An 18,727-nucleotide genomic window follows, 5' to 3' on the forward strand; every position below is an offset into this window, starting at 1 on the left:
AATTGCCCCTTATTATGTGTCAGAGCCAAGACTTCCTGATTTCAAGGCCTGCTCTCTGGCCCACTCCAGTGGTGTCAAATTCAAAAAAAGGGTAATACTAATCTACCTGTAAGGATCCCTGCAGCTATGTATCGACTTAGCTTTAAAATGTAATTTTATCTCTTTTATTTTTACTTTGTTGAATATTTCCCAATTACATATTAATCTAACCCTGGGAGTGTGGCAGACCCATGCGGCCTGTGTTGGACACCTCTGCACCACACTGCCTCTTATCTGATTTTTAAAAATTACTTTTTATTGTATCACCGCTTCGAGCTAAAAGCTGTCACACCTTATAAATTAAAGTCTTATACTGTAACGTGTTTACAAGAGCGACAAGTGGGCTTAAAAAACATTTAAACACACCCCGTATTCCCCTGTGCATTTTCTCCCCGGTACTTGGATAGATCTCTTCTCAGGCATCATCACAACCCATTCCAAACCCTGTCATCCTGCCTGACTCTGGTTCTGGTCCTCGGATTTTAAATTCTCAACAGGGGGAGGGCCTAACGCAGATCTGGAGGCATGGGGCAGGAGACTTCTAGTTTTCTCGTCGTTGCCGGGATACCAAGGGAGCTCCTAAGTTGTCAACGAGTGACAAATGCAGACACAGGGCCACATGAGCGGCCCACCTCCCTTTCCATCTCCCCAGGGACCCCTTCGACTGCCCCTCCTAAGGTTCTGTGAAGCTGTTTTGTTTGTCAACCACGTACTCGTTCATTTCCACAGGGAGAAAACCTGGGGCCTAGACCGGTGGAACCGCGTCACCCTCAGGGCGGGCGAAGGGACTCACGGTCGACCCCTGGCGGCCACAAGAGGGAGGCGCCGTCCACAAGCCACGGCTTTCTTCCATCTAGCTCCCTGCGGTGCAGGGGCGAGGAGAACTGGGGCGAGGTGGAGGGACGGAAGTCTTTGGAGAGGAGTGGGAGACAGAAAGAGCCTAGGAGACACTGGATAAATGAAAGTTCGAGAGCCGAATTACGGTTGACCGGAAAGGGCAGGCTCAAGCTTTCCTCGCCCGGATGCTCCAGTGACTTCCGCTTCTATTCCCGCCCCCTCGGCGGCCTTTCTCCCCGACGATTGGCCGTTGGCTTTGGTCATTTGACGCCTTCCGTTAAGCGCCTCTCCGCCCTCTTGTTTTTCTTTTCCGGTAAAAGAGAGTGGAGTTATTCACAAACTCTATGCTCTTCGGGGGTCCCGGCGCGGAGAGTTGTGGGAAGGTGGAGGAGTAATGGTGCTGGCGTGATATCAGAGAGCTGTGGGACTCTTAACTCGCCTGAAGTAAGTGACGCCGCAGCCGTCTCTCCGTGGCTCGCGGGGAGGGAAAGTCATGTTTTGGGGGAGGAGTGGGGCTGGGAGATGGGGAAAGGCAGGGGAGCTGAAGGGAGAAACCAAGCCAATTCGGGGTCGGGTGTGAAGGTAATGCCCGGGCTCGGGCTGCTACCTGTGCTGTCATTAGGCTCAGTCACCTGGCCCCGGGGCTCCAACCACCCATGGAGCACTCCCCCCTCGGATTTCTGGTGATGTTTCGCAAAGGCACTCTCTTTTGCGTTAGTTGTTTGGGGACGTGCGGGCCTCACCCCCCATTAGAGTGTAAGCACCCTGAGGGCCGGCTCTGTGGCATCTTCCTTTGTGCTCTTGACGTCTGGAAAACTAAGACCTGTTAAAGACCTTAGCTTGAAAAGGGTCCCTCCCTGCATCCCGCGCCATCTCTAGGCATCCTGATCCATATCTGGACACTGGACCCAGAGGGCTCCGGAGGAGAAAGTGAGGCTGCGTGACTGCACAGTCCTCCCTCACTTCAGTCCACTTCACTTGCGTGCCATGGCATCACCTCCCTGATGTCCTGGCCCTCTTCCAGAAGGAAGGACAAACAGCAGCCCGCATTGCTAGGATCTGGTCATGTAAATAGCGGGCAAACCCGGCGTCTAACAGAGGTGGAGGAACAAGTAACCCCCAGCTCCCTGAAAGTCGGTGGAAAATAGAGTTCCACCCTCCTTCCCCCCGTGGTTAGCATTGAATCTCACCTTTAATAACAACAGCAAGACAGTGAGAGGAAGTATATTATGATGACCTTTACTCCAGAAAATTGAATTGAGGGTTGTGAGTATTAAGGATGAGAATTTTGCCTCTTCACCTAAACTGTCAGGTTTAACACAGAGCAGACATTTTTGGCCACCTTTAAGCTGGAGAGCAGTGAATGTGTATACCTTTGTTTCTTTCAGTTTTATCTTGCTAGTTTGAGGTTCCTAAGATAGTTTTGTGGGTGGATTTTGTTTTTAACCACTCACAGTTCCTTGGTAAGAGTACTGACTTTGGAATTAGAGGATATGGGTTCAGGTCCTGGATGTCCCATTGTGGCCTTGAGACGAGGCTTCTCTTTCCTTATCTCTTCCTCAGGAGAGCAGCCTAAATGATCTCTCCAGTCCTTTCCATCTCTTAATCTGGTGAAGATAATAAACACAATCCTACTTGCCAAGGCTTGGTGAGAATCAGGCAGTACTCCTAAAAGTGGTCATTTCCTCATCTTATTAGGACTTTTAATTTGCTGTGGTAGGTCATTATTTTGGGGGAGTGTGTTCTCAATATAAGTGGTGTGGTGATGTTTATTCGGTCTTTAGAAAAAGAGAGTTATTGAAAAAAAGGATAGTGGTGATAAATTCAGTTAAATGAACTTTGAAAGCTCCTTCGCATGGGATTTTAACTCTACTTTTAAAACTAATTATTTTCTTAAGTATGTATATATGACTGACTATAACTGTATATCAATGAAGTATTGAAGATGACAACAGCAGCAAGGCCTACGTTTGAACCTGCAAGAGGTGGAAGAGGAAAGGGTGAAGGTGATTTGAGTCAGCTTTCCAAGCAGTATTCAAGCAGAGATCTACCTTCTCACACAAAAATTAAATACAGGTAATAATGAGCACATTTTTTTGCCTTAGATTTTTTTTCATGAAAAGCAGAAGAAATTTTGTATGGTTATGTAATGAACTCTTCTAGTTAATAGAGTATTGCTATGTATGCCAATTACCAATTATCAGAGAATTAGCAATAAAATATAAACATTAACATAAATTTCATCCTTTAGTGTGTAATGAGTTTTTTTAGTGTTGTAGTCTCACACACACACACACACACACACACACACACAATTACTACTGTCAAAACACAGACATAATGCTCATAAAACTCTTCTGTACCACGAGATTGTATTTTTAATGGCCCTAACATCTAATTTAGAGTCAGTTTTTCTTTCCTGCTAAATATGACCTGACTTTATATTGTGTGTACTATGATTCAGGTGTATTTAATTAGCTTCCTTGCATTTAGTCCATCCTACCAATAGCAGCAATAACTTTAAAAAAAAATTTTTTTTCCTTAAAATATTTTTTTCATCATTTTACTCCTTATCAAAAATCAGACTCTAGGTATCCTGAGTACCTCACACATGCATTTAGACCTTGAAGTATTGTGATGGGTCTTTAAGCACTTTTATGAGTCTCCCTTACCCATGATGTGAGTCTTTTACTAATATACTGGCTTGTAATTTGAGTTTCAGGCATTCAAATATATTCACTCCCCATCTCATATTACTTGCTTTACCCTTTTCTATAAGCCACAATAAAAAATAACCATAACTATCTAAACTCCATAAAAAGAGGAGATTAATAAGATAATTATAGTCATTTAGATATAATGAGTATAAAATTCTTAACATATGCCAAGGAAAGCTAGATTCAAGCTCTTAAGCTTGAATCCACAAGTTAAAGAATAAAGGTGATACCTACAATGCTTTTGTCTTGTCAAAGCAAGATATGTTGAACATAAAAGTAATCAAGGAGACAGATGTGACCATGTTGAGACTTGCTGGAATCCTGAAGTTAAAGTTGAATGAGAATAATACATTAAGAGCAATTAATACCTACTCATTGCCAGTTTTAGTGTACACTTTTGGAACTTTGAAATGGTCATAACAAATTTGAAAAGTATCCTAATACATCCTCTATAATATTAATGAAACATACTTTAAGGTAGCTATAGAAAGAGATTCATGCTGCCTCTCCAAGAAGGACAGGGATTGATAGACATTCTTAAAGCCCATAATAATCAAGTCTAAAATCTACAGAAATATTTTTAGCACAAGCAGACATTACTTCACTGGGCAATGTAGTCAATACCATTAATTTTGTTCAGTATAACTGAAAGAGGATAACCTCTAATGGGATTGTTTGAAATGGCTAAGATCCAAGAAGAGAATCAGATGAATGTCATAGGATACATCTACATGGATTTTGCCCTAACCAACAATATATTGACAAAGAAACATTGAACAGATGACTTCGTTGTGGTTTTGTTTGAGCAAGTGGAGGAATTTGACAGCAGTCCAGGTCAGTGCCACCAGAAATTACAGAAGGATTGTCTTTAAGGAGTTCAGACATAGTAGTAATCAATGATAGCAGTCCAGGTCAATGCCACCAGAAATTACAGAAGAATTATCTTTGAGGAGCCCAGCCATAGTTTTAATCAATTAAGGAAACAGTAGAAATTATGAAACATATTTGAAATTGTAAAAATTTGGCACCTACTGTATACTTACAATGGCTAGAATTATATACATCCAGGAGCCATTATCTTTCATGGTCTAACAGAAATTAAATCTCCATACTACCAATACCTCAAAATAGAGAGAACTTAGCCAGTGTATTAGACTAGAATTGGAACATTGTTACAAACCAAACTGTTATCCTTAATCACCTAGACATAATCTATCACAGATATATAAAAAGAAAATTAAGAACAGTGTTTTAAGAACCATCACCAAACCAAATATTCATGATCTATAAACTACATGGAATGAAAGGCTTTCAGAATACTGAGAGAAGGCAGAATATATATGTGGAAATGTGAATTAATATACTGTGCCCATTGTCCTATTTGCTATTAGAATTGTACCAAAGGATGCTTTCATTGAGCTTATAGATGCTAAATTTACTTTCAGATATTTTTATTTAACTATAAAGAGCAGTTATTTTATTTACCTGTGCAATAATACATAGAACATTAAATATAAAAGAATAATAGAATAATGATTTATCTATCTTAAAGCTGTTGAAAAAAATGAGAATGAAATGTCAGTAATGATAGCTTACATTTGTATACAACTTTAATTTTTGCAAAGTCCTTTACAGATATTTCATTTAAGTCTCACAATGGCCCTGTGAGAAACGTGGCATTATTAACCCACGTGAGGAAATAGGCTCAAGAGAGATTAAGTGACTTGTCCATAGTCACAGACTTAAGTGTCAGATGACAAATCCAGGTTTTTATGAATGTAAGGGTAGCCTTCTTACACACTACAACACAATGCTATTGCACGCACCATTGTCTTCCTTGAAAATTCTTTTGCCCATCTACTTACTCTCTTATTTCACATGCTTATCCACTTTAAAAACTCTTTTCAAGACTTTAATCACTTTATGAGGTTCTTCTGGACTCAATTCTGTTTATCTTCAACCATTAACTACTATATTCTTTAATACTGTACATGTGTAGTTGTTTGTGCTTAAGTGGTTTTCATTTATATAAAAATTTTTACATAGTCCTGTTTGAACTTTCTTTGCTCTTTGAGTATAATTTTCAAATGCTTTCATAAGCCTTTGTTCCTGCCACAACACTTTCTATATAGTTGGTTGCAAAATATTGTCAGTCTGATGCCACTTTGAAGAAATGCAGTATTTGACTACAAGTGTATGGAGAAGTGTCAAGAAATGCATCCTTAAGTAGCACAGGGGATAAGAATATACCATACTTTTTAAGTTTACTTTTATAGCTTAGATTTTGAAATATTTGAATAAATCCTAGATGAAACATCAGCATAGAATATCATATCAGATATTTCTGTCATATGTGTAATAACTTTAATACAGAAATTCTTTCAGACTCATTATGCTTGAAACTTTTTAAAATGAAGTTCTCCATGTAGCAAGTAGTCTTTACGAAGACAGATATGCCAGAAAAAGGCAACTAAGTGAATAGAATAACTGACAAATTAGAAGGATGAATTGTACCAAAAAGAGCATAAAACTTGCTTTCTTCCTCTTTCCTTCTTCAGATATGGACATCTATTTCATACTTCAATGTTTCATTAAATTTGTGATTTCCTCAGCGTGGGATACTCTTTTCCCTAGTGCAGATTGCATCCCAGGCATACCTTATCCTGTGCAATTCTTACTCTGTCTTATTGTCTTATGTTACATATTGACCAAAGAACAACTAACCAATGTGCTAGAGGACTTTCTCTGCTTCTTTTAATAATTTGTGTTTACCAATGTGCTGTCTATCCAGTATTCCTTGCTCTCATTTCATAATTGCCCACTTTTCTGATCATATGTTCTTGGTGATGTTTTAATGCCACATCTGAAGCTGAAATATTTTTCACTAAAGTGGTGCAGCCTGTTGATACATTTTTCCATTGCCCTTTGGGTTGCTGTCAATAATCATTCTTCAAAGATTTGGTGTTCTGTAATTTGCAGTCTTATCATCACTGAGAGAATATTGACTTTAAAAGCAAAGGATTTTGACAGAATAAGCAGCTTGGGATCATAGTGAAAGTGCTATGAAGTTTCCCAGGTGTGATCCAGCCCACTCTACGGTGTAGTAGATAGAATGCTAGATTTGGAATTGGAGCACCTGGTTTTAATTTCAGGTCTTCCTTTTTTAGTACCTTGGACGTTAACTTCACTCTCTTCTTTGGTTCTTAATTTCCTCGTCTGTAAAATAAAGGAGTCTCCTAGATGATCTCTAAGGTACTTCTAGGGTCAAGATCCTACAGAGCTAATAATTGACATTTTCATGGCATTTTAATATTGCTATACATTTTCATTTGTGCCTTACAACATCCCTAAGATCCTATACTACAAGTACTATTTATTCATGTATCACAGATAAGGAAATAGCTTCATAAGTGTTAAATGAATTGAATGTTATAGTCACACAGCCAATAAATAGTTGGAGGTAGAATTTGGATCCAAGCCTTTCCCGACTCCCAAGTACAGAGCTCTTTCCACTCTTATTCAGTTTGAGGCACGTGTCATTGTTCAAGAAACTGAGGGATTTAGTTAATTGGTTGCCTGTCCAACTGTGGATATTTTTCCATTGACCAAGAAGAATGGAATAATATAGGGTGGTCTGGGCCACACACTTTACTCATCTACCTTTATTTTTCCTAGTGTGCTTGGTTAAACTGATTTCTTTTGAGTAACTCTAATCTCATTAAGGAGACCTTGTTGCAACAGCACGTTGTCATCTGCAGGCAGAAACTTGTGAAGAATCCCTCTATCAATAGGGAATCATTTTTCCATTTGGACTTTATGCAGGGCATCTTCCATGACACTGGCAAACATCTTTGGTGAGCATTATGTCTCCCCTTTTTTTTAATGCTTTGCCAATCATTTCGATGAATGAAATGATCATGATTTAATTTTATATGATCTTGTTTGTGGGAGACATTTTATGGGAGGAAAACCTTTAAGGCTATATTTTGTTCTACAGAGTCAAACACTCTTTTTGTAATCAAGAAACAACATAACAGTTTTTAGGGTCTCAACATCTCTTAGTTGTGTGGCTGTGATCTGCTGTAGAAAGGAATCTACAAATATTCCCTTTCAGTAGTACTTAAACCATTTCATATTGCATCAGAAATAAACTTAATGAATAAACCATTCTCGAAAAGATTTTACAGACATGAAAAATTAAGCATCGTAGTCAGGAGTTGCTAATGTCTTTTCACAGAGGAAATAATATTGCTTATGATCTTTCCTGTTTTTTTAATCTTTCCTCTTTGAGATCTTAAACTATATCATTAGTCCCTGAGTACCTTTGAAATTATTTTGCCTCTGTTTCTTCTGTATATATTTGGTCAAGTTGAGGTACTCTTCTTGACATCCTAATTACTATATTGGGTTCTGGGGTAGAGGAATCCAATTCCAGTTTTTTGTTTATTTCCAATGAAAATAGGTTTCTGTAAAAATATTAGCTGGTATAGTTTGGTTTTTTCCTCCTTCCAGTTTAATCTGTGTGTTGAGCATTTCCGTATACATAGAAAAGATTTTAAACAAAGCCACAATCTATTATGTAAAGATTGTAGTTTAAAAAGAATAGAATAAATTCAATGTATTCATTTTAAATCTGTTTATCTGTCTCATTCTGAACCTCTTGTGTATTTAAAAAAAATGCTACAGTGACCTTCATCCCCTTTTCCCTCACAATCTAAAAAACAAAAAATCCTACTTTATAACAAATTAGCATGGTCAAGCAAAACAAATCCATGCGTTGGACACGTCCAGAAATTAGTATCTCAGTTTTTCCCTGAATTGTCTAACTCTCCCTTAGGTTGTAGACAGCTTACTTCATCATTGATCCTCCCCAACAGTGATTGGTCATTGCATTGATCAGATTTCTTAAGTCTTTCAAAGTGTTTTTCTTTACAATTGTTGCAACAATTCGGCTAGCAGCTGTTGTGGGGGTGAAAGACAATACAGGCCCAACAACAAGAATGCTGCAAGCACAGATTCCTTTGATCTGCTTTACTAAGGAAAGCAATGTTAAGGGGTTTGCAATCTCAGTCTTTGGACATCATGAAAAGTCATCTGAGCAACCAGAACTTAGGCTCCTACTATTGGCTCTGGTCTTAGGCCCCTGAGGGCTTCATGCCCACGTAGGCTTAGCACTTAGTAATTAAGAGTTAGGGCCTGAGGTTTAGCACCTAGTAAGGCTCAATCAAAGAGACTTAATTAATTTATCCTTCTAAAACAGTAAGAAAGTCCCACCTTAGTTACCAATGCAACAGTATTGCAGTTATTGTATAAATTGTTCTGATTCTGTTCATTTCAGTCCATATCTTTATTTTATTCGGTGACTCTTTATCAGGGAAAAAGCCTGCGGCCTATGCATTATCAAATGAGACATTCTTCTCAAGTTGTCTTAGATTCAGAACTGTTTCACTGGTTGGTTTGTAAGCAAGCTCTAACTTTTTTTTTTAAGTCTTCATGTTTTCATTTTATTTCTGTGTTAGACAAACTACTCAGGATGCTCCTGAAGAGGTTCGCAACCGTGATTTTAGGCGAGAACTAGAAGAGAGAGAGAGAGTTGCTGCAAGAGAAAAAAACAGAGATCGTCCTACTAGAGGTACCTGAATTATTTTGGATATTTATAAACTATTATAAGATATTTGTCTGTTTAAAAAAATCACATGGCATGAAGCATTTTTAGTCAAGTCACTTCAACAACCTTGACATATCTGAGTGTGTCAGGTAATTTGGCAAACATTCATTCAGAGCCTACTATGTGTAAGGCACAGTGCTAGGTAATTAGGATAAGAAAGAATGGCAAAAATGTCCCTCCCCTTAAAGATTACCTATTCTGCTGGGGAATGCAGTCTGTACTGGAATAAATTCAAGGTGATTTGAAGAAGCCCGGAAAACACTAATGACTGGGAAGGCTTCCCTGTTGAGCTGGCACCTGAGCTGAACCTTGAAGGCTTTGAAAGGTGGCAGTGTAGAGAGACAGCATACTAGGCATGGGTGATGCAGCTGAGCAAATTCAGAAGCAGGAGATGGAACAATGAATTGAGGACTAGAAGGAGCTCAGTGGCACAGTGAATGCTAGAGTGTATGTGGCACAGTGAATACCAGAATGTTGGGCCTGAAGTCAGGAAGACCTAGGTTCAGATATGGCCTCAGACGCTTAGTACTTATCTGACCTTGTCCAGTCACTTAACCCCTGTCTTCCTCAGTTTCTTCAGTTGTAAAATGGGGATATAATAGTGCCTACTTTTCTGGGTTGTTTTGAGGATCGGATGAGGTAATTTTCCATTATATTGTAAGCTCCTTGAGGACAGGGGCTATCTTGCCTCTGTTTGTATCCTCAGTGCTTAGCACAGTGCATGGCACAAAATAGGTGCTTAATAAATGTTTATGGCCTGACCGACTGAATAGCTAGTAATGCCCTATGGTGGGCACATAGAGCGCACGAATGGGAATAATGTGAAATAACACTAGAAAAGTAGATTGGAGCCAGACTTTGGAGGCCTGTAAATGCCAGGCTAAGGCAAGAGCAAACCGTTGAATGTGTTTGAACATAGCCCTGTTCAGATTTGTGCCCTAGGATGATGACCTAGGCAGCTGGGTTGAGGATAGATTGGAGAGAAACTAGAAGTAGAAAAAGAATTTTGGGGGCTTTAAAAAATAGTCTAGAGGAGAGGAGATAATGACATGACTTAAGCTGGTGGCTGTGTGCGTGGAGAGGAGAGATTGAATGATAGCAGTGTTTTTGGAGGTAGAATTGAAAGGATGTTATTGTCAGTCGGACATGGGGCTTCAGGAGTGGGATGGTTACAAGCTTAGGAGGATAGTACTCTCAACAAAAAAGGGAAAGTGTTGGGGGAGGAGTAGGCTGGGGTTAGAGGGAAGATGATGAGTTCAATTTTAAACATGTAGAATTTTAGTTTTGAATAGAACTTAAAGTAGAGATCTGTATCCAGCAGGCAGTTGGTAATGTGGGACTCAAGTTTGGGAACAAAATTAGGGCTCGGCATAGAGATTTGGAAGTTGTGTATTTCAGAATGATTATTGAATCCATGGGAGCAGATAAGCCAAATGAGAGCATAAAGTGAAAAGAGGGCCCAAGATAAAGGGACATCCGTGTTTAAGGAGTGGGAGATGGATAATGAACCAGCAAAGGAGGTGAGGAGTGGTTCAACAGGTAGGCGGAGAAAGAGTAATACTACTGAAGTCAAGGGAGGAGGGTGTATCCAGAAAGGAGTGGTTAAATGTCAAAAACTGCAGAGAGGGAGGATGAGGACTATGAAAAAACTATTAGAGAAGGGCAAATTAAAACAACTCTGAGGTACCATCTCAACCTATCAGATTGGCTAAAAATGATAGAAGGGCAAAATGACATGCCGGAGGGGATGTGGAAAAATTGGAACACTAATACACTGTTGGTGGAATGGTAAACTGATCCATCCACTTTGGGAGTTATAAAACCGTTTAAACCCTTTGACTCAGCAATACCATTATTAGCTTTGTTTCCCAAAGTGATCAGGGAAAAAGGAAAAGAACCTATGTGCCCTAAAACTTTTATAGCAGCTTTCTTTGTGGTGGCAAAGAATTGGAAATTGAGGAGATACCCCATCAGTTGGGGAATGGCTGAATAAATTGTGGTATATGTGATTATGATGGAATACTACTGTGATGTAAGATAAGATGAGTAGGTTGGTTTAAGAAAAAACACAAAGAGTTGTACAAAATAATGCAGAGTGGAACTAGCAAAACCAAGAGGACGTTGTATGTGGTAACAGCTTTGTGTTTTGAGTGACTCAGCTGCTTTGAGTAATATGACCGTTCAAATCAACAATGGAGGACTTAGAAAGGAAAATGCCATCCATTTCCAGAGAATGAACTGCTGTATGAAAGTGTGTATCATATGGTTCTGCATATATATATATATATATATATATATATATATATATATATATATATATCTGTATCAAATGTTGGCCTTCTCTAATGCAGAGGAGGGAGGGAGACAACTTGGAGCTCAAAAAATGTAACAGATTTTAAAAAGGAGTGGTTAAGTGTCAAAAACTGCAGGGAGAGAGAGGATGAGGCCTGTGAAAAAGCTATTAGATTTAACGGTTCAATTGTCTTATATAAGGTAGTCAGGAATTGTCATAGTTCATTAACACTAAGTGTTATCTTAATTTTCTGAAGCCTTATAAGTTAAATTTCATTTTTATTCTGACTAGTTTGTTTATTGTAACTTACTTTGAGACTTGTATGGGAGATGTGGTGGGAGAATAGAAAGTGAACCCCACTTTTTATCTTCATTGTAAGGACAAATTTCTTTTAGTAAAGAACATTGGAGTAGATGACTTTTACAGGTATCTCCTAAGTCTTTGATCTTAATAGAATCTGGGGATTCCTTGCAACCATCATTTTAACAGTTGATAAGGGTTGCTGGGAGCCTATAGGAGCAGGGAGTAGGGGGAGGGGGAGCATTACTATCTATAACTATTATATGTTGGCAGTTCTTTGGAAGTAACAGTCATGACATTCACTTTATCTCATTGGTTTTGTTGCCAAGATTATTTACCAAAATAGAGGTATCTTTGAGCCTAAAAGTACCTAATCATCTTCCTGACCTCCTACTTTCCTCTCTCCTTCCCTACCTCTTCCTCCCCCCCCCAATCAGGTAGTGATCACTGTCTTCATAGAATATTGATCTGTATTTTGTACTTTTCTTATGTATTTATATTTTATCATCCCTCCTAAATTGTGAACTCTTGATAGGTGGGACTGTCTTATTTTGATATCTCCTCCAGTGTGTAGTGTCATTAACTGAAAATAATAAGGACTTAATAAATATCTTTTGAAAGAATGGCTTGTGTAGGCAGCTTGTATCCAGAGCATAGGATCTCTGGAAGTCATCAAATTGACTAACTTGTTTTAGCTTTTAGTTAGAACAGAATGAGCTGGTTCTTTCCATTCTTGTTTCAGTAATCTTTGTGATTTTCTTCCCCCAGAGCACACAACCTCATCTTCTGTGTCTAAGAAACCTCGATTGGATCAGATTCCTGCGGCCAACCTTGATGCAGATGATCCCCTAACAGATGTGTGTATTCTCTTTGACTTCCTTTTGGTGTTCAGAAGAGTTTCTAGTCCTACATTTTCTAGGAATATTTATTTCTATTCATTTGCCTGAAAAGAATATGCACATATTTTTATTTCTTGCTTTTCAAACACTAGCCCTTAAATCATTACCAACTGTTTAGGACATTTTGAAATGAAAACTGTTCTTTGAGTCTTGGAACTAAAAGAACCTTTAAAGATTATAATTTATTTTTTTTTAATGATAACTTTCCTTCCTAAGAGGCAACAGGAGAAAAATTCAGTTTCAAATAACCTTTCTTCAAGTTAGTCTATACATAAACAAAATTTGAAGGTTAGCAGTCATGATCCCTGATGAAACAAAAAAGACAGTTCCACAATCTAAGCATGCTTCACTGCAAACCTCACTCTTTCAGACTTCTCAAGTTAAACTTGGGATCTATGGAATACTCTGTCTAGTGTCTTGGATAATGATTATAGAAGTACTTGATAGTCTTCTGGGAAGCTAAGCCTAAGGTTTTTGGTTGTTGTTTTAATTTGACCTTGAATACATTAAAAAATAAATTGGAATCTAATGCTGCACACGCACACAATATTACAATTAATTTGTTTTATGGGTTAAATAGTTGTCCACAGGACATAGGAGAAAAGTCTTCTGGGTGGTCTCTTAAGGATACCCTGGAATAGAGAGTATATTTCAGCATTCACTCAAGTTAACTAAGATTGAGTTACCAACAATGATTAAAAGCATATGGAACAATTTTACTCAAGTGTTTTAAAGATTGTTTGTTTGAAATCACAAACTCTCTTGCCTTGCTTCTGAGAATTCAGCAGCCGTTTTTTGGCTTTTGATTACTGGCCTATATAATTCCTAGCTTAGGGCTATTTGAGCTACTTAAAATTACTTTGGCTCTTCTTGGTCTTATTCATTCTCATTTTGTTTGGGTCTTGCCTATCTTATTTTTCTGACTTTATTTTTTAAACAGAATTGTAGTTGGGCTAAGAATGTCTTCAATTGTTTGGTGCCTTTTGCCATGTAAGAAATTACTGTTTTTTTTCCTAATGTTAGACTTGCTGTCATTATTATCGTTAATATTTTGAGAATCTCCTCAGTAATCCTGAGGGTGTGTCTTAATGCTCACATTGAGTCTGTGTATCTTCTCTATCTACTAAAATTAAGACTATCCTAATAGATGTGATGAATAGCAGATATGGGGGGGTGGAGCAAACCCTTGTTCTATTTTTCATTCCTATTTTCTTAAGTTATATCTATTCTTTTTAGGAAGATGATGAAGATGAAGATTTTGAGGAAGAAAGTGATGATGATGATACCGCAGCTTTACTGGCAGAACTAGAAAAAATAAAAAAGGAAAGAGCTGAAGAACAAGCCCGGAAGGTACAGATTTCTCCCTCTGGTTACAAGGAATCACAACTACTGCTGATTTAAGCACTACCACATCTTTATATATTTTAGGAATTCTACTCTCTGCTATGATTATGGATTAGAGCAGCTGTTGACTGTAAATCTGGTTAGTTTCACATCATAAGTCCCTGTGGTAATATTTAAAAAGTTCTTGCTAGTCTAATGCTGACCTTATTAAAAGGACCATCTCAGTATAGAGTTCCTATGATTCTTGACAGTTGTTAGGATACCTATTCAATTAAACAGTTCACACATTTATTAAAGTGCTTACTCTATATAAGGGATTATGTTTCACCCTTGGGAAACAAAGTCAAATGTAGTCCCTGTCCATAAGGAATTTACATTCTTTCATGTGGTTGTTAACAGTGCATTTTTTCATTTGAGAACTCTTTGTTCATGCCCTTTGACTACTTATCCATTAGAAAATGGCTTTTGGTTTTACGTATACATTTATTTATCATCTTGGATACCAAACACTCTCAGGGAAATTTGATACAAAGATTTTTCCCCATTTGACTGCTTCTCTTCTTAAGCCTAGGTGTATTAATTTGTGCAGAAGCTTTTCAGTTTCAGTCAAAGTTACCTATTTTATCTTTTGTAATTGTCTCTATCCTTTATTTACTTAAGAATATATCTCTTCCTGGTAACTGTGAGATTTATGATCTGCTTCTCCCTCGTTTCCCTTATAGTATGATACTCAATACCAAGGTCTTGTATTAATTTTGAATGTATGTAGAAAATGGTATAGGGTGTTCCTTTAAGTCCAGTTGCTGTCAGTCTGCCTTCCAGTTTTCCCAGCAGTCTTCATCAAACAGAGTTCACTCCTAAAGCCCTCTACTTTAATGAACATTGCTGTTGATCAGGCCTTCACAACCTGCAGCCAGTGGACCACTTACAGCATGCCAAAGGATTTTGGGCAGCCCATGAAGAAAGTAGAGGAAAACATCCTCTATGTATTTTGTGGCTGCAGGTTGTACAGGCCTACTCTTGATTCTTCCATTGGTCTGCTCCATTGATCCCCCTCTCCACTTCTCAACCAGTACCAGCTGGTTTTGTTGACTACTGCTCCATAACAGAGCTTCAGGCATGGAAGTACTCTTTTCCTCTCCTCCTACCTCCCTTCATCATTGCCCTTGATATTCCAAATAAACTTTGTCATCATTTCATCAGGTTCTTGAAACTATCCCTTTGACAGTTTGGCATAGCATTAAAAGTACAAACCAACTGTGGTAATGTCATTTTTATTATAATGGCATGACCCAACTACGAGCAGTTCTTTCAGCTATTTAAGTATTCTTTAAAAGCTCTTTGTAATTGAATCTATACAAGTCTTTTGTGTGCTTTGGTAGGCTGATCCTCAGATACTTTATGCCCTTTGTAGTTATTTGGAATAGGATGTTCCTTTCTATTATTTCTTCTTAGATTTTGTTGTTATTATCATATAGAAATATAGTTGATTTTTTAAGCGTTTATTTTGTAACCTGAAACTTTGCTGGAGCTATTCATTTTCTCTAAGTGTAGTATCTTTGATGATCTCTATCGTCATATCAGTAAATCTCTCTCTTTACACCTTTAATTTCTTTCTTTTGTATTATTGTTACAGCCAGCATTTCATAAGAGAACATTAACAAGTAGAGATGAGTAGAGAATTAGGGCCAGCACTTCAGAGATTAGGTGGCTTCTGAGATGAGATGAGATGAGATGATCCTTGAAAGAAGATAATTCTGAGATGCAGAAATGAGGAGGGTGAACATTCTAGACATGAGGGGGAGGGATGGATTCTACAGGTTAATGAAGGCAGAAGATAGAATGTCAAGTTTTGGAAATAGCTCAAGATCCAGCTTCACTGGAAATAGGTTTCATAAAGGGGAATAATATAAAATCAGGTTGGGGACACTTTACAGGGTCTTAAAAGCTATACTGAAGATACTATATTTATTTAAGAGGCAACAGGGAACCACTGAAGTTTTTTTGCCAATGAGTGAAAGTTACATAGATGATTTTGGCAATGTGTGGGTGAAAAGTTGGGAGAGAGAAAAGAATAGAAGCAGGGAGACTATGTAAGAGGCTCTTATGTAGTCTAGGAGAGGAATGATAAGGGCTTTTTCACAGTATTTGCAAATATTTTTTCTGTGGTCTTTTGGCGCTTGAGGAAGGTACGTGGTGCTGGAATATGAAAATGTTGAATGTTTTCCCTCTAGTGATAAGTTGGCTGGGAATTTGTTATAAAGAGGATTCTTTTCATTAAACTGCTATAGAGTTTACTGCCAGTCTGGGTGAACTTGGAATTGAATATTTCAGGCACTGCTGTAACTATAAGTAACTATATTTAGTACTATAGTAGTTCCCAGACTTTTTTGTTTCTGCAACAAAGATTATCAAACTGATTTCCCACTGTCCACCAAAAACCCTTTACCAGAATGAATAAGAATAGGACATTGCTTTTGTTGAGCCTCCAATAAGGAATATCATAATAAACTTTCATTCATAACAAACAGTTATGTACATTGCTATTAATGTTGTAAGAGAATTAGATCTTCTGGAAGATTCTTGTGGACTTCAAGCATCTTTAGACTACAATTTGAGATCCTTGATTACTAAGGTATGCTGCTTTAAAAAAGAGACTTAAGCAACTGTATTAAGAAATTTTTCTAAAAGTTTGACCAAAAGTACTGTCCATTTGGATAAAAAAGGGTTCTTAAATGCGAATTCAATGCTTGAGTGTGTGTATGTGTGTGTGTATACTTTCTTTGAAATATCAAAAGTACTTGGGATACTTTTGAAACTGTTAATTCTGTTAACGTTGAGTTTATAATTTAATACATGTTATCAGAATCACGTTTTTGTAAATAAAGTAAACATTCACTAGGTTTTAGTTGATTGGTACATCATAGAGTAGCACATTTTATTAGAGAACTTTAAACATCACAGGCATATTTATAACAAATTCATAACAGTAGTCTTGCTGTAAATGTCATTACAAAAAATGTTTTGACTAATGGAGATTGGTTTCCTTTGATCTTAGTATAAAGACAGAATCAGTCTCTTAGTGATATAATTCTATTGTTTTCCCAACTTGAAATGAGAAAATTTTTTGTAAGCCAGGAAGAAAGCATAGGAAAAACTCAGTGATGTTTCACTTACTGAGTTGTTCAAAGAATGATTGGAATTTTTTTTTTTTATGCCATAGCAGTTTGACAAAGGAATTGGCCATAAGAACTGAGGATTTTTCTACCAGCAAGTAGGCAGAGAATTTTGTGCTGACCTAAACCAAGTGTTCAGTATTTGTGTTCCTGCTAGGCAGTTGTTACTAGAAGAAAACATAAAGGGCACTCGAGGAACAACTCTTCACTTCCCACGTTGTCAGAGAGAATTAAGTATGCCTTGAAAAAAAAATGGAAGAAGAGCTCCAAAGTTTAGACAAAGAAGGAAAAGGACTTGAAGAAATAATAGTGTATCTTTGCCAGTATCAGGAGGTTGTAGGATAGAATGTGCCATAGAGGAGAAAAGGAAGGACAGCAACACTTGGAGCTGAGAAATAGATGTGAGGCTCTTTTCAGTGAGGGGACAACTAATCCCTTTAGGGAAAAAATCAGGTGATTGAGTCCAAGGGACAATAGTGTATTTTCATTACTGGTAAGTACCTTTAGTAGAGTGATCATCTGGTAAAGGTAAGGGTCAAAGGAATAAAAGATAAGTAATGTGATTGCTGACTCTGCTTAGTGATACTGAGGTAGATATTGTGGAACCAACCTTGTCAGCAGAGAGGTCTGCTCTCTTTCCAAGGGGTGGGGTATGTGTGTGTATGGACATGATAGAACCTCATAAGACTTTTCAAATCTTATGACTAAATCCAATTATTCACATGAGAACAAATAATAGTGTGAGAAAGAATCTAGAAAGCATTGTAAGGATTCTGAAATTCTTGGTACAAAAGTAAAGCCCTCAAGGAGCACACACAGGTGGTAGGTACTTTCGTTAGTAGTGCCAAATAAAGGCAAGGACTCTAGAAGAGAGAGGCAGATTTGGAAAGTGATGGCTGATTAAGAAGTTGGTATCTGAGAATGTGATTTGGCTTTCTGGGGCATAAAATAAAGGAATGTCATTGGCTGTGCCTGTCAAACTACCAAAGGGACACTTTAATAATAATAAAATTCATTTGGAGGAATAAAAGATGCACAACATCAAGGGAAAGAATGAAACAGGGAAGGAATCAAGGAGGAATAGAACTTCCACACTAAACCATAATAAAGCGGCAGTCATCAAACCATCTGTTAACTAGTTAAAAAATAGAAAAGTAGATCAGTGGAACAGGCAGGGGAAAATGAGTAATAATAAATTTAGTAACTCAGTATTCGACAAACCTAGAAACACAAATTACCCAGCAAAGAATGCTCTATTTGATAATTACTGTTGGGAAAACTAGATTTAGTATGGTATACCATACGCCACAATAAATTCAAATTGGATGTATTGCCTGAATATTAAAGATCATGCCATTAGAAGAAAAGTAAATCATGTACTTTTTACATGACTAGGAAATCAATTTTTAACTAAACAAGGAGTAGAGGAAATTGCAAAACATGAAATAGATAAT

At 37.7% G+C, this 18,727-nt stretch overlaps 1 protein-coding gene across 1 annotated transcript in view; it reads left to right on the forward strand.

Moving 5' to 3' along the window:
- Positions 1 to 1,090: 1,090 nt before the first annotated feature.
- The window catches only part of CWC15 (CWC15 spliceosome associated protein homolog), a 38,335-nt gene continuing 20,698 nt past the window's right edge, over positions 1,091 to 18,727 (forward strand). Inside the window, exons 1-5 of the mRNA XM_036747385.1 lie at positions 1,091 to 1,320; positions 2,814 to 2,952; positions 9,113 to 9,225; positions 12,623 to 12,711; positions 13,990 to 14,103. Coding sequence (XP_036603280.1) covers positions 2,822 to 2,952; positions 9,113 to 9,225; positions 12,623 to 12,711; positions 13,990 to 14,103 — 447 coding nt within the window. The 5' untranslated portion in view covers positions 1,091 to 1,320; positions 2,814 to 2,821. The remainder of the gene's footprint in view (positions 1,321 to 2,813; positions 2,953 to 9,112; positions 9,226 to 12,622; positions 12,712 to 13,989; positions 14,104 to 18,727) is intronic.

The sequence above is a fragment of the Trichosurus vulpecula genome, chromosome 2 (genome assembly GCF_011100635.1).
Source record: "Trichosurus vulpecula isolate mTriVul1 chromosome 2, mTriVul1.pri, whole genome shotgun sequence".
Taxonomy (NCBI): domain Eukaryota; kingdom Metazoa; phylum Chordata; class Mammalia; order Diprotodontia; family Phalangeridae; genus Trichosurus; species Trichosurus vulpecula.